Genomic DNA, 15159 nt, shown 5'->3' with positions numbered 1-15159 from the left:
CCATGCAAAGCAGAGGCTTCATGATCTTGACCTTGGCTTTTTTCTTTATTCCCTTTCCGATCTTCTCCTCTCTCTTCCATCTTCTTCACCTTCGGGGCCTGAGAAATCTTCGCACCAGACGGTCGCTTGTCTGCTGTGTCTATCCAAATCTATACAGAAAAGAGAAAGATGAAAGAAACAAAGAACCAAAAAGGCTTACAATGGACCGTTCTTCTCGAGTAACCCGTGGGATGAAGAAAAAATCAGCTTGTGCGTTTACAAGCGCTACACAGATCACTAAAAGAAAATTGCGAAGATCGACCTTGATCCAGAAAAAGCTTACCCAGTTGTTCAGATTTGCAGTCGCATATGCTTGCGCTGCTGCGCTCAAGAACCCTCAAAGCAGCACGAGATGCAAAAGAAACTTATGGATTGAAAGGTTTTCCTGGAATATTTGCAAGAAAGCTATATCAGCTGGACTTGGTACTGTGAAATCCATAGCCAAAGTTCTGCGTTATAGACATAACCCTGTAGCTCACGTCACTCTTCTAGGCGCGAGATGATGTTGGCCATAACTTGGAACCCCTGGCGCATATCAGACAGCAAGCAGTACTCGTTACGAGCATGGTATGTGGACATCAATCCTGAGAAACGGGGCATATCCATATCAAAACTGAAAGCTTCACACGAAACGCTCAAGCTGCTTACCATAGCCTGCGGTCTGGACATCAAAGCCCTCATCCTGTGATCGAGCATCAGTCGTGCACGACGAATACAAAGAAAGAGATCGTCAGAGAACGAAACAACGAAAAGGAAAAACACATACCTGCAACTCACGAATCAAAGGAAGAGAGCCCGTGATGGAGTAAGGCTTGACAACCCCCACGACTTCTTCAGTGGCCTTGGCCAGCGCATGGAAGCCCGGGGAATCAAGATTGCACGCCACGCCAGACATCATCATCTCATCGAATTCCATAGTCAATCTGGAAATACGATAAAAAACGAAAAAATGCGTTGTCAAGATTCCAAAACTTATACAAAAGAGCTTACCTTCCTCTCAGGCCCTCCTCTGGTAGTGTATACTTAGAAACCGGGCCCCTAACTCCAAGCTTTTCAATATTTGCGTTGATATCATCCACGTAGCTCTTGAGTTTTTTTACTACGTCTTGGACACTAGTCACACCAGAAGTTTAGTCAACTGATCCGATCGTCAAGCTTAAGAGGCTCACTTGTAAAATGGTGTGATCCTACGATAGATCAGCATTATGTGAGCATTTACTAGAGAAAAACATAAAAAAAAACGGACCTGCAGTCTCCACAAATCGTGCACTGGCCTGGGATTTGATTCACTCCACCTCCGGGATCTTCAAAAACGAGTTTCAAGGTTAAAAATGTCATGTATTCCACAGAATACTTACAGCTCCACTGCGTGGGCTTCATCGTGGATGGTGTTGCAAAACCATAGCGTTCTTCACTTGGATGCGCGGGGAAATCAGAGTAGAACCGCGTCTGGATCTCTTTCATAGCTTCCATACAAAGCTCAAGCGGATTAATGGCCTACATAAACCTACTCTAGAATTCAGTTGGAAGAAGAGAAATAACGAACCTTGTGTGGAAGGCCGCTATGGAAAAGCTTTCCATAAGCCGTGAGCTTCCAAGAGATCATGCCGCCAGTCCCTATGCACGGCTGCTTGTCTGCTGTATCTATCCAAAACCTGCAGATCAAAACCAAAACCAGAGTAGTAAGAAAAAAAAGAAAACAAAGAGGAAGAGCGACACTTACAGTGGACCGTTCTTTAAGCTGTCCAAAAGCCCGTCTTTCACTAAACCATCGACTCCAATATCAACCACGGATGAATTCTCTTCGTTCGCGATGAAAACTGCCACCACGGTCGATTTAAGCTTGGGTTTCTTCTCCGCGAGCTGCCTCATGAGATCAGTGACAAGGGCTACATGTCCCAGGCAATCAGTAGTTCCTCGTCCTCTCAGCTTGTCACCATCGATACTCAGACTAAAAGGATCAAATTCCTGCGAAGGAAACAACAAAGAACAAAGGCACCTCATCAGAGAAATGGAAGAACTCCAGCCTCTTAGAAAGTCTCGAAGATCGGATCCGAGAATGCGAAGAAGAAATCCAAATTTTCAAGCTCACCCAGTCGTCCGGATTCGCAGTGACAACGTCCATATGGCAGCCAACGAAGGAGACGATCTTCCCAACTTCCGTGCCTGGATACTCCACAATCACATTCCCCCTCCCTTCCGTGTAGATGACATGCTTCACCACAAGCGGGCCGCCATACTCGGTGCTGAGCGGCATCAAAACCTCAAGAACATGCCGCGCCGCCAGATCCTCCCGCGGGATCAGCTCCGGCGGATTGTTCTGGAGATGCTTCGCCTCGCCGATGAGCTTCCGGAGCAGCGCGATGAAAGCATCATCGTCAAGCTGCAGCGCTTTCACGCCCTCCACGCCCATGCCCATTGCCCCCAAATTTTTGGGCAAAAGAGTCAAGAACCCTAAAAACAGAGTAAGCTCAAGAGCCCTAAAATCAGCCTTAAAAGATCCTCGATTCATATGTAGCTAATGTACTTGAAGTAGATCCCAATGTAACCCGCGAGCGACACCACAGAGAAGATGTGCTGCCAGAACAGCACCGACGATGCCTCCTTCTCGCCATATCCCCTCACGCTCGTCAATCCCGCCATCAAGATCGAGCTGGGCATGGCGTGCTGGAGCAGCAGCACGAAATGGAACATCTTATCGCCCTGGGGGAGAAATCCTCCCCGATTGGCAGCCACCACCACTCCAATCCCAATCGCGGGCAGCACGACGAGCCGTGCGACGCAAATCCCGACTGTGGTGCGCAGCCCCAGCTCCGATTTTGCCGGACCCCCGGAGAACATCCCCCCGAGAACCAAGAGCACGCAAGGAACCATCGCATTGCCCAGGATCGTGAGCGCATCCGTGAAGAACTCGAGCGGCGCGCCCTCGCCAAACGCCACCGATTGCAAGTAGTGCACGGATCCCACCAGGATCGCCAGCAGCGACGCCACCGTCGGCGGCTGGAGCATGTGCTGGAGCGGCGTCCTCTCCGCCAAGATCCTCATCTTCCTCACCACCCTCGGCTCGCGCAAGCACCGCACTCTCTCGTGATCCTCCACCACCGGATCCCTCCTCTCGTTGAAAGACGCGCGCCGGAAGATCCGATCCAGGAATGGCGTCCTCGTCTCCTCGGTGCCGGCGTCCTTGACGCCCGGCCACTCGGCCTCCACGAAATCGGGCATCTGGGCCACCTGGATCTCCTCTTCTTCCTCTTCCTGGACACCACTCTCTTGATCGATGATCTCCTCGCCGCGACCCAGCTCATCGATGTAGCAGTAGTAATCCCGCGGCGGCTCCAGCATATGATAGACGAAGACGTAGAGCACGATCACCGCGACCCACTGCGCGAAGGAGACGTAGGCCACCCCGGATCGCTTGCACTGCTTGCCGAATGGATTCCAGCCATGGCACACGGAGCCGACGATCGAGAGGGGGAGATTGCCGGTGTTGCCGATCCCTGTCATGGCGACCGTGAATCGGAAGAGCCGGGGGGGCGGGCGGCAGAGGATCGCGACGAGGTAGCCGACGACGCAGCCGATCAAGTAGCTGGCGAGGACATTGACGGGGATGAACCACCAGTCGCGCATGTTTTTGGGAGTGACCGATTTGCCCAGCTCCGTGAAGATGAGGCAGGGGAGGAAGAGCGCGAAGACGAGCTTGCTGAGGAGCTTGCAGGAATCCGGGCCGAGGACGCCGATTCGTGGATGTGTGAGGAGGAGGCCGACCATGCACATACACAGGATCTTGAGAAGGGGCACCACGGGGCCGAGAATGTTGGGCTGGGTGCCGCCGCTGGCGAGCACCGCCGCGAGATTGTCCATCGAGAGCGCTGCCGCGAGATTATCCATAGCAGCGCTAGCTTCCAAGACCTGGCCGGAGAGATGCGTGGATAGTGATCGGACAGCGAACTAGCCCTAACGGATATTCCATTGATTTTAGGGCTCTTTTCTCCCAAGAACCCTAAAAAAATATCCATCTAGAGAATATACTCAAAGGACTATGTTTTATTCAAAAAATCTTACAAGCTATCATAGAGTTTGTATGAAAGTGAGAAGAGACCCTGGTACTTATTTCTATCCACATGACGAGGGATCGGACGGCTCCGGTGAGGATGGCCTCTGGATGGACGGCTGTGATGCGCTAGCTCGAGCTCGCTAGCTCTCAGTAAGTCCACTCCGTTGGGAGAGCGTGCTCCGCAGTGGAGTGCCACCGCGTTGGAGAGCACGCCGAGTAGGATTTGGAGAGATGGACGCTCAGGTAATCATCGCTGCTCGAGTGATCTGTGACGTTCCAGCACCAAAATCTATGTCAATCCAAGAACTTGGGAAGAACTCTGCGAGAACTTACCAGTGGTACCAAGCGATGGATGCGGCTGGCACTCCAGATCATCGACGTTGAGGTTGAGAACTTCGACTATCCGGGAAGGGAGTAGCACCGTGGAGCAAGCTGGATGGATGGATCAAACGAAGAGCAATTTAAAACGGTGAGAACTTCTTGACCATCAAGAGATGATCACTTCACTTACGTGGCTTTCGTTTTTGTGGATCGCGATTGCTGCTGGCAGTGGGAGCGGTGGCTTGCGGGAGAAACACTCCCGTCCCGTTGGAGGTGCTGCTTCCGAATCCGGGGCCTCTCAAGAACACGGCTCGCATTCCAGTGCCGCCATTGGCGGTGGTGGCGGTGGTGTGAGACTTCACGCTGGATGCCGCTGGCCATTGTGACGAGAAGAGCGATGACGCCGAGTGGTGGATGTTTGATGATCGAGTGGAAGAAGTTTGATGCAAGTTCCGGCTGCTCGCGATATGTCGAGCTTGCTGCTGCTGCTGCTGCTGCTGGAGAGATCGAGGTGATCGAGCTCGCCTGTTCCAGGCGACTGGAACGATCCCAGCTGCTGGATTCAAAGCATTCTGCGCAAGGAATCATCGCAAAAACTTGAGTTCCAAACGAACGAAGAACCACGAGAAAGAACAAGCATTAAAAATCTAAACTTTGAGTTCAAACACCAAGACAATCTAAAGCAACACTGACAAAAGTAGCACCAACGCATCAAATCCCATTTAATCATCGCCCTCGAAAGCACAGAGATAAAATCTAAATCTAAGGAACGCGCACTGAGAAACCAAGAACGAACTTAACAAAAACACCACTAAACTTGACAAAGAAAAGTGAAAGCGAGGAGATCGATGTACAAGCAAACACGCATGAATCCACAAATCCACAGGGTCACGCGCTCTGGGCGACCAACAAAGATAACGATCCATCAAACAAATCAAAATGTCTGTACGATTCTCAACACACCAGAGAAACTGGCAGAGCACGCCCAAGAACACGGAAAAAAAAACAAAAAAAAAAAAACGAACTTTGCAACGAAAGAGCTCGATCATACCTGGTAATGGCGCTGAGTACTTCGCTGCTGCTGCTGCTGCTTCCAGTCAAGTTGCTGCTGCCCAAACGCACAACCAACAGGCTTGCTTCCACAGCACTCGACGATGCCACTGTTCTTGGCGGTGCCGATCGAGTGGTACATTGACGCGGCTCGGTTGTAAGCTCGGATCTCGTCGCGAGAAAACGAGGAACTCGACGAAGATGGCGGCGAGGAGCAAGTGCCGGCAGAGGAAGAAGAAGAACAAGAAGAGAAAGAACACGAAGAAGAACAAGGAAACTCTCCGCCGCCACCGCCGCCACCCCCGCCGCCGCCGCCCATCTTGAGACGCATCACTTCCTGCGCCGCCAGATGGAGCAGCTCCCACGCATCGCTGCCGCGAGGCGGCGGCGGCGGCTCGGATTCGTGACCGAAGTGGTGGAGCGGCGTCGGCGGCGATACCGCGGGGCTGGGGCTGGATTTCGTGGAGCTCCACCCGCTTCTCCGCTACAAAGAAAAAAAAAAACCACCAAAGAATCGATGAGAATCTCTCGCTACGGAGAAGAACAGCAAGAAACAAGCGAGGAAGAGACAAACAAGAAGAACCCAACACCAAATCTAAGCTACATTCCTTCCTTTTCTCTCTCGCTCGCGGTTCAAGCTGTTAGCACACCTGAGTTTCGTGGAGCGGCGGCCACAGCGGTGTTGCGGCGGCGTTAGTGGCGGGGTATCCTTCGTCCCCGCCGCACTCTTCCTCGTCCAGCATCGAGTGCGCCATTTGCTCCACCAGGCCGGCCACGAAATCGTCGTCCTGGTCGCCATCGCTGGGATCGGGGAGTGATTCCAGCTGCTGCTGGGCGATCTTGGCCATCGAATCCGCGGCTCCAAAGCTCGAGGAGGAGGAGTAGTAAGACATTGCCAGCAACGTATGGTAGATTTAGAACAAGGGGTGGGAGAAGAAGACTAGAGAGCCCAGATCCATAGCCGAGAGCTCGCTCGCAAGCTAAATGCCTACCAAGGCATTTGGCGAGAGAGCTGCTCTCTCTTTCCTTTATTTTAATTTGCTTTCTTTTTTTCCTCTTTTTCTCTCTCTTTTGGGAGCGCGCTCTTTCTTTGCTAGTTTTCTTGGCCCTCCCTTAAAAACCCTGGAGCCGGCAAATGCTTTTACATGGTACCATGCACTGCAATGCCGCCCAGACGCTGCATTGTCTCGCAACAAAAGAGCCCCTTTTTGACAATGGAATGCGAGAAAAGAGAAGCGGAAAAAGGGACAAGCCCCCCCCCTGGGAATCGGTTCATCGGTCATGCATCCAAAGAGGGCTTCTTTGGCAGACAAGACAGAGTGTGTCTCAAAGATCTCTGTGTGGGCGCTTTAAAAAGTGGGAATTCGGTTCGTGGGTCGGTTTCCCCCGGCGATGCCAACCAACCCAAGTGATCCGATCCGATCGGATCGACCCCTATTGGCAGGTTTCCGGATTAAAACTCCAAACACGATGAAGAACTCGACATGAAAACTTAGCTATGAGTGATCCACGGCACGGGGGATGGAGATAAGATCAAGCAAAACGGAGAGGCATCGACAGGGATGGTCGTTCGTTGTTTGCCGCAGCAGTGGATGAAAGCTCTGGCTGGCACACACGAAATGGGATTTGAATGGTTGAGTGATGAGTGAGGGAGCTATCCTGTCCATAATCTAATCCGTACTTACTGGTCTGCTGGAGTGAGTGATTGCTTGAAAGTCTAAGTACGGACGTAAGAGCGCACGGGATGGATGTGTTTGCTTTGTTTAATCTACTTGTCCTGGCGACTTTTTCCTACAGTCGAGAGAAAACCGGCTTGAAACAAATGCCCGCAAAGGGCATTTGCTGCAAAGAGCAAAGACTCGGGTCTTTTATCAGAAATTTGGGGTGATTGGAAACTGGAATTATCGGAGATTTTTATTCTCTTCAATGTTGTCACATTCTTTGGATTTGAGAGATCGCGGCTTTTTTGCATGGAAGTTTGTCAAAGGTGGTGGACTTTAGGGCCTGGGGATTTTGGCTCGTTGGTGTTTGAAATGGGACTTTTAAAGCGCGCGCGACCACGTTCTCATTTCTTCATGTGTCCCACGGGATGCCATCATTGCTTTGTTGGATAGAGCGCCTCCCTCCAAAGGACTCGAACCGGGGACCGTTACTTCTCCAAGAAAATGGGTCTGACGTGGACGAGCCAGAGCTTTTCTGGGGTTTTGGAGCCAAGCCCTAACCCTAGCTCACTGATGGTGGCTTTAGGGTGAGTGATGGAGGACGCCGACGCGGGAGTGGCAACGGCTGGAGCGCCAGAAGGTTGTTTGCCTCCTCGCAAGCGTCTGCTCAACCGCGGCGCCAGTGATCCGAGCAAAGGTATGGCGGAAGGGGGAATCGCGGCCGTGGCGGTCGACCAGGGCGGCGCTGGAGCTGTGGGAGCTCCTCCAGGCCCGGCGGCAGTGGCAGGAGCAGCGCCTGGGCTGGGATCGGGTGCGCCGGGGGGAAAATCCGACGAGAGCTGCTCGTGGTGTGGGAGCAAAGAGAACAGCGCTTGGCGGCGCGTGAAGAAGAGCGGGGTTTACCAGCGGCTGTGCAACACTTGCACCATGCTCTACAGCATGAATATGTTCTGTCCCTACTGCCTCGTCACGTACCAGGACGCGGGGACTCTGGGTGATCCCAAGATCTGGCTCAACTGTGGACAGTGCAAGCGATCGGTTCACGTAGAATGCGAGACGAAGAACTCTCCTGGCGCGGCTCTCGACCCAAATGCGTATACTTGTCCCGAGTGTAGGAACAAGAACGAGGAGAGTACCAGCCCGGCAAGCCCATCGCACAAAAAGGCCCGGACTGTCAAGAGCGAGGGTGATGATCCTAGTGCTGCTGCCAATCCTAGCGCTACTACTGCTGCTACTACTCCGACTACTGAGGCTCCCATGGAAGAGGATAGCAAGCAGGGACTTCCTCCAAAGCCAAGTGTTAATCAAGCCCAGGAAGCGTTGCAAGCGGCGAAGAACGCTGCCCAGGCTGCTGCTAGAGCTGCCGCTAACGCAAAGGCGACGGCTCTTGCGAAAGCCCAAGCTGCGGCCAAGGCTGCTCTTGCCGCCAAGGCTGCGCTTGACATCGCGGCACAGGCTGCTAGAGCAGAGATACATGCCAGGTCTGAGCTACGGCGGAATGGTGTTCGTCTGGAGCCTAGAGTCGGCGGCTTGATTGGGGCGAAGCTGGATCCCTCGGAGAAAGGGAAGGAAGAGAGCCAGGGTGACGAGATGCATATCACTTCGCCAAGGTCTGCTCGTGGAGTCCGGCGAAAGCAGGAAGGAATGTCGCCAGGAGCTTCTCCTTCTGGAGTGGAGCCGAAGGAGGAGCCTGGTGAGTCGATGCTTCAAAAGCAGCAGCCCCGGATCAAGGAAGAAGACCAAGCCAACCACGCTCTCTACCAGACTGTCGACACCCACGGCTTCCCATCGACGTATTTATCGGATCCCAACGCCGCGTTTCCGTTCGCGGACATCCTCTCCGGCTTTCCTTCTCAATCCGAGGAGCACGGCGGGGTCACGGCCATGGATACCGACGACGGTGGTCCTCACGAGGTTGTCAACTTAGGCCAAGGCGGTGTCCAACAGCAGGTCGATATGGCTGCCGCAGTGAAGAAGGCCGCGGACGAAGGGAACGCATTGACAAAGGCACAGGCATCCGCCGATCAGGAAGCTAACAAGACTGACACTGACATATCGTTTTACGGAGTTCCATCCGACGCGAAGTTTGAGATTGGCAAGTGGAATGAAGACGTGAAGCCGGAGGAAGCTCCTGTAGTCGATGACAAGCAGCAGCAGATAGGCATTGAGGATTACGCAAATGAGGGTCTTCCAGAGGTTGCAGCGCAGGAAAACAATCCAAGCGATGGAACCAAGGCTGAAGAAGTGGTGGAGGCCGCTCCAAGGGATCAGGAAGAGGTAGTCAACGAGGTAGTGATGCAGCCCGGGTCCGAGGATGCTGGAGATGCGTCAACGAACAAAGGTACGCGACTGTTACTTCTCGTTTCTCGGGCCTTGGTTATCTCACAGCTATGTTTTCATTCCTTTCGTGTATTCATTTTTATAGGAGTGGAGCCTGAGAGTACGAATGCCGGTGATCTGAAAGGAACGCAGACCGCGTCGCTGGAGTTGTCCGACGCCGCTAAGAATCCGGCAGCTCCTCCTGTAGCTTCCGAAAATGATGCAGTCGAGGCGCAGTGAGAATCAAATCTGGCAGAAATCAGGTGTGTCTGGTGCTTTGTCAAAGTTTTCTATATCGGCAAAAAAAGTACTGACGAGCGACCATGAAAATTTCTTTGTTTTTTGTTTGTGCAGTCCATTGTACCTTGTCCATACTGGCATATTATATTTTGTCTAAAGAACCACCATTCAGTAAGTTGTTACTACATAGCTACGCTACTCGCAGGCTTTTTCATTTTCGAAATCGCTGCCTTGGTTTTTAATATGTTATTCGCAGATGCAGATGAACTTTGAGAACTTTGAAAGAAAAAAAAAAGTTGCCTACTACAGTTTCCTAGTTGCTACCAGCGACGAGCATCCTTGGAGTCGGCGTCCGACTGCCAGGCCTCGATCGAGTTAGACCATGACGGTGTTGTGAGTGAGCTCGTGTAAGATTTACTGATGATCGCCATGGCAGCGGCGCTGGGAACGTAGCCGAGGCCAGAGACCGAGGCCGAGTTTTCGTCCGACCATCGGTTGATCCACGACCCTTCCTTGCGGATGGATTGCCGTTTGGTGTAGAGCGGTCGGGTTAGAACAGACTCCGGATGGACAAAGTTCTCCTGGTTTGATCCAGATTGCTGCAAGCAAACCAGGCAAAATGAGATTTTTCTCCTCGGAAGTTTTGCCTACCTGCTGGGATTGTTTTTGGTGACGATCTGTGCAAGGAATCGAAGCTAAGAATTCGATTTTTTGGAAGAATTTCGAGCTTACTTGTGGATGATTCGGTGAGCAGGGATGCTAATCCTTTTGCTGGATCCAATCCTTGTTCGTCGCGAGGATTGGATCCTTGATAGCTGCTGTATGGCAGTGGAGCATTGGCTTTGAGAAAGCCGCAAAGGGAATCTTGCGGTTCTTGGCTGTCGGTGGCGGCGACGAACCCTCGAATGATTCGCCGTGGAGCCTCGCAATTGGGAGCGAGGAGGAAGGAGCTCCTGTCGAGGCTGCGAGAGAGGCTGCTGGAATTGGAACGGGATTTCTCCTGCGAGAAAGAAGGGGAAGAAATGGAATGCCGGTGGAGCAGCCAATCCTCCAGCGGCTCGTGGCATTCTTCGTGCTGGGGCCGCTTGATCGAGAATTCGGGCAGTAGAACCGAGGAGCAGGAGCGCGATCGACGCATTCGCCCGCTCCTCGTGATTCCCTGACCAGACTCACCTTCGATCACTGGCTTGAACCGCAGGATCCAGGCGGAGAGAGGAGGAGGAGGACGGGCGCGGGCATCGCCATCGCTATCGTCCTCATCCTCGTTAGGATTTTCTTCTTGTTCTCGATGTGGAAAGAAAGAGGTCATTTCCACTTCATCATCCACCCATGCCCTGCCGTACAAGGAAGTGTATCAAAATCAGGGAATATGCATTTTTGTACGAATGTGACAAGGAATATGCTTTTGTACAATAATCAGAGAATATGCTTTTCTGTACGGGGCGTGACAACGAATATGCTCGCCGGGTCATGGAAACCCTAAAATCTGGGCGATGGAGGCCTCGCCCACGGCCACGACGTCGTCCAAGCAGGCCAAGATCGCGCTGTGAGTATCCTCGATCCCAGCTACGCGCTGATCTCCCGCTTTGAAATCTCGCAGAGATGCCTCGTCCGAGGCCTCCAATGCGGCCAAGTACCGGGAATACGAGAGGGATTATGTGCGCTGGATCCATCACAAGTACTTCTCCTCCCAGGTTCTCGGGGCCAACGGTAACGCGAGAGAAGAGGCGAGTGACTTCGATTGACGCTTCCTTGCGCAGATCCGGTGTACGAGAGCACGATGCCGATCGAAGGATTTGTGATAAGAGCTACCAAGTGAGCTGGGATTTCTAGTTTTCGTGGTGGATTTCTCCCTTGTTCTTTGGTTTTCCAGGAATCCTCCGTTAAAATCTTTCGCGGAATCGAAAGCTTCGCTCGAGAGTAGCGCCACTGGAGCTGGAGGAGGAGGGGGAGGAGGAGGAGGAGGAGAATCGCCCGCCCAAGCCAGCGCTAGGAAGAAGCAAACTAGAAGATAAGATTAATCGACGAAGAACCCCAAAGGCAAGGGCTTAACGGTTGTAAATTTCTAGGGCTTAGTTAGGGTTTATCATTTACATCTAAAGGGAGGTATATTCCTCTTTTCGCGTTATCCACCACAAGAGGTCTCTGGGAGTGGGGGAAACGGGATGTGCGCGACGGCAGCGACGCTAGGGTTTCTAGATCTCGCAGCGTCATCGCAATGCTCGGCATTGCCATCGCGAGGGATTTCCAGGCTCCAGGCTTGCAGATTGTCCAGGTTGAGGTCTTCGTCGGCGTCCTTGGCAGCGGCATTCTCTTCTCTCCAGTCATGGCGATTGAGAGGAAGGGCGAGAGTGATGGCGGTGGTGGCCGTGGCGGAGGTCTCAGTGGAGGATGAGGAAGAGGCGGAGGAGCCAGTGGCATCCACGCCCGCGGTCAAGCCCAAGAAGGGGAAGGCTGCGCTGCCCAACAAGAGCGATAGAGTGAGCTGATTCTTTACTTTGGTTTGTAGAATGGATTTTGCTTGCGGTGGAGGATTGACACAGTGGTTTCCTTTGCGTCCTTTCTTTGCAGAGAAGATCGAAGAGATTTCTAGAGCTGCAAAAACTGCGTGTCAAGAGGCAGGAGTATGATCCACAGACCGCTCTCCGATTGATGAAGGAGACCGCGTCGAGCAAATTCGTTGAAACCGCTGAAGTTCACTGCCGACTTAACATCGATCCCAAGTACAATGACCAGCAGCTCCGTGCTACTGTGAGTGGAAGTCCTCTATTTAAATTCCATCCTTTTTGGATCTTCCAAGAGGTTTCTTTCAAGTGCTTCGTTTCCAGGTGACTCTGCCAAAGGGAACCGGGAAAGAGGTCCGAATAGCTGTTCTTACGCAAGGTAATGGTTTTGTTCTAAACGAACTTGCGCACTTAACGTGTGGTTTTCTCTGGCACTGGAAGGAGAGAAGCAAGGGGAAGCCAAGACCGCTGGAGCTGACGTTGTAGGAGGAGAGGAATTGATCGAGCAAATCGCTGGTGGCTTCATGGAGTTCGACAAGCTGCTGGCTACTCCAGATATGATGCCAAAGGTGATATTTTGATGGATCATGTGTCTCAGCATGAAATGTTTGCGTTCTCCAGGTTGCAAAGCTTGGTAGACTGCTGGGGCCTCGAGGACTGATGCCAAATCCCAAGGCAGGGACTGTGACGACTGACCTTCCAACTGTACGTTTGTGTGTACACTTCCTCGCGTTCGTTTCTTTCTCTTCCTGAAATGCGTTCGTTCTCAGGCAATTGGAGAGTTTAAAGGCGGGAAAGTAGAGTACAAAGTTGACAAAACAGGAATCGTTCACATTCCATTCGGGAAGACGAACTTTGAGGACGAGGATCTCCTCTTGAATCTTCTAGCTGTGATTGTAAGTATAAAGATCCTGGCTCTGGAACTTTATGTTTCCTTGTGTTTCTCCAGAACTCTGTGGAGACAAACAAGCCCAAAGGAGCTAAAGGTGTCTACTGGAAATCCATTTACATCTGTTCCACCATGGGACCTTCGATACGAGTGAATGTTAGTCAGGTGCGGGATTTCAAAGTACCTGTGCTGAAGTCACCATGAAAGACTTTTAGAAGTTAGCATTTTCTTGTTTATCAAATTTGTCTGAAAGGCCACATACAATATGCAGAGCCCACTGAACTTATACCAAGAAGTATGTCACTTCCTTCTATTCTTTCCATCTTTCCACAATGTTATATGTTTTAAATCCAGTGGAAAATAAATTATTAATTTTTTTAATATTTAGAAAACGATTTTCCACATTTTAGTTTCTTCCATAATAATAATCTTATGGTTTATTAATATATTGGTATTATCAAATTATAAAAAATTCTACATAAAACATCATATGAAAAGGATTTCAAACATGTAATTAATAATAAACTATTAAAATATACTGTATATAAATGTAATATACCATCATTTTATTGAATGATAATCATATAATTTCATGCACATTATTAATTTTTAAAAGATGCAAACAGTTTACTCACATATTATGCATAAAACAAACTTATGCAAAACTAGTTCTAAAACTACAAATTTTGTGACAAAATAATAAATCTAATAAAGTTACATTAATTTCTTTATCATATATAGTTTAGAAAATTATAAGTCAGTAACTAACCATGAAACTAAATGATATCATTTAAAACACTTAATATAATTAACATTATATCTTTATTATTAACATAAATATATGTGTAATATATTCAGGTCTTTAAAGATGTATAATATTATTTAAAAAATTTAAATCTTAAAATTTTCAGAAAAAATAACAACTAATATTTAATTTTGTTAATAATTTTTAAGTTTCTTGATAAATTCTACATATAACTATACATGGTTTACCCTTTATAGATATATCATATAAATAAAATTATTAATAAAAATTATATGTATATAAGATTAATATTTATATGTGGTAAATGCAAATTTAATGAAGTGTTTTGTGAATAAATATAAAAAACATAACACTTATTTTAAGAACTATATTTTTATTAATTAAAACATCTAATATATTATTCTTGATAAATTTTATTTTCTAAATTACAATATTCTATAAAACATAATTCCCATGAATATAATACTTCAATTAAAATAATATTCCCATAAAGTATAATACTTTAATTAAATTATAAAATGTACTTTTAATTCTATAATTCATATTTTATATCACAAGTATCAATATTAAATAATTCAATGACAATGACATCTTAATGAATGATAAGATTTTCCTTTAATACTAAATATAATAATACTTTAATAAAAATTTCACTTTTACATTATAAGTAGTAATTATTTAAACTTTTATTATAACTCAATATCTGCTATAGTATGTTGTAATTTTTATATATACATATACCTATACTCTAAGTTGTGAACACATTTTTTTCTTTTTATTTCTATATTCCTACCTTACAACTATTGATTATTCTTCTTTAGATGCTTCTTTCTCTACTTCTTCTTCTTCTGTGATATTTCTTCCTCAATTTTTCTTACTTTCTTATCTTTATTATGTGAGGATAAATATATGTAATAGTTGTAGTACATGTGATTATAGGATGAGATTTAAATATACTATCATTCTAAAGCCTTGAAACTTTAGGGGATATATAAAAATAAAATAACCACTAAAAACTCCTCCTTGGGGATGTAAGGAGGATAAATGGAGCAAAATTAACCTTTATATACAATTGTAGACAAGGACAAATGTCGTAAATCTGAGTTAACATATATATCAAAGGTTAACTAAAAAGAAAATGTGAAGGAAAGTTTATATTAATGGTCATGTCCAAACTAACAGCAATCTTGAAGGATAGTTGATAAGTAACAAATACGATGTATCATTTGTTACAATAATATTTTGTGAATTATAATTGTTTTTTAAATCCCTTACTTTAGTTTAAAGTTTTTGCTTTGCAATATATGGATTGAAGT

The 15159-nt window shown here is 48.4% G+C and overlaps 6 protein-coding genes across 8 annotated transcripts; 2 read left to right on the top strand and 4 right to left on the bottom strand.

The window, feature by feature from the left end:
• Positions 1 to 389: 389 nt before the first annotated feature.
• On the bottom strand, positions 390 to 2519 carry LOC9659391 (acetylornithine deacetylase). Its single transcript, XM_002964935.2, has 10 exons — positions 2132 to 2519; positions 1763 to 2007; positions 1586 to 1694; positions 1398 to 1536; positions 1286 to 1343; positions 1209 to 1226; positions 1030 to 1152; positions 806 to 962; positions 688 to 721; positions 390 to 623 (listed from the first exon to the last, which is right to left on the bottom strand). Exons 1-10 carry the CDS (start codon positions 2456 to 2458, stop codon positions 520 to 522), a joined length of 1314 nt encoding a protein of 437 aa, XP_002964981.2. The 5' UTR covers positions 2459 to 2519; the 3' UTR covers positions 390 to 519.
• Positions 2520 to 2525: 6 nt separating this feature from the next.
• On the bottom strand, positions 2526 to 3996 carry LOC9659390 (protein PIN-LIKES 2). Its single transcript, XM_002964934.2, has one exon. The coding sequence runs from the start codon at positions 3925 to 3927 to the stop codon at positions 2548 to 2550; it is 1380 nt and encodes a 459-aa protein (XP_002964980.2). The 5' UTR covers positions 3928 to 3996; the 3' UTR covers positions 2526 to 2547.
• A 69-nt stretch (positions 3997 to 4065) lies between these two features.
• On the bottom strand, positions 4066 to 7262 carry LOC9633615 (AF4/FMR2 family member 4). Its single transcript, XM_002964933.2, has 5 exons — positions 6115 to 7262; positions 5466 to 5948; positions 4605 to 4986; positions 4427 to 4525; positions 4066 to 4359 (listed from the first exon to the last, which is right to left on the bottom strand). The coding sequence occupies exons 1-5, from the start codon at positions 6355 to 6357 to the stop codon at positions 4241 to 4243; spliced, it is 1326 nt and encodes a 441-aa protein (XP_002964979.1). The 5' UTR covers positions 6358 to 7262; the 3' UTR covers positions 4066 to 4240.
• Positions 7263 to 7668: 406 nt separating this feature from the next.
• LOC9633614 lies at positions 7669 to 10395 on the top strand. Of its 3 annotated transcripts, none has more exons than XR_002991779.1 (4): positions 7669 to 9466; positions 9551 to 9707; positions 9799 to 9855; positions 9947 to 10395. XR_002991779.1 is itself a non-coding variant. In XM_024669757.1 (3 exons), exons 1-2 carry the CDS (start codon positions 7720 to 7722, stop codon positions 9682 to 9684), a joined length of 1881 nt encoding a protein of 626 aa, XP_024525525.1. In that variant the 5' UTR covers positions 7669 to 7719; the 3' UTR covers positions 9685 to 9707; positions 9799 to 10395. The 3 variants fall into 3 exon arrangements, 1 of the variants encoding a protein (XP_024525525.1); XR_002991778.1 differs by having other exon boundaries at positions 9941 to 10395; XM_024669757.1 differs by having other exon boundaries at positions 9799 to 10395.
• Positions 9759 to 11007, bottom strand: LOC112344634. The gene is made up of 3 exons (XM_024669758.1): positions 10417 to 11007; positions 10336 to 10361; positions 9759 to 10283 (listed from the first exon to the last, which is right to left on the bottom strand). Exons 1-3 carry the CDS (start codon positions 10991 to 10993, stop codon positions 10005 to 10007), a joined length of 882 nt encoding a protein of 293 aa, XP_024525526.1. The 5' UTR covers positions 10994 to 11007; the 3' UTR covers positions 9759 to 10004.
• Positions 11008 to 11141: 134 nt separating this feature from the next.
• On the top strand, positions 11142 to 13393 carry LOC9659389 (50S ribosomal protein L1). The gene is made up of 10 exons (XM_002965295.2): positions 11142 to 11230; positions 11285 to 11394; positions 11445 to 11499; positions 11558 to 12164; positions 12256 to 12435; positions 12513 to 12567; positions 12630 to 12757; positions 12810 to 12893; positions 12959 to 13084; positions 13138 to 13393. Exons 4-10 carry the CDS (start codon positions 11850 to 11852, stop codon positions 13279 to 13281), a joined length of 1032 nt encoding a protein of 343 aa, XP_002965341.1. The 5' UTR covers positions 11142 to 11230; positions 11285 to 11394; positions 11445 to 11499; positions 11558 to 11849; the 3' UTR covers positions 13282 to 13393.
• Positions 13394 to 15159: the final 1766 nt, after the last annotated feature.

This window comes from Selaginella moellendorffii, unplaced genomic scaffold, assembly GCF_000143415.4.
Source record: "Selaginella moellendorffii unplaced genomic scaffold, v1.0 SELMOscaffold_5, whole genome shotgun sequence".
NCBI classification, from domain to species: domain Eukaryota; kingdom Viridiplantae; phylum Streptophyta; class Lycopodiopsida; order Selaginellales; family Selaginellaceae; genus Selaginella; species Selaginella moellendorffii.
This window is presented reverse-complemented; position numbering and strand designations above follow the sequence as displayed.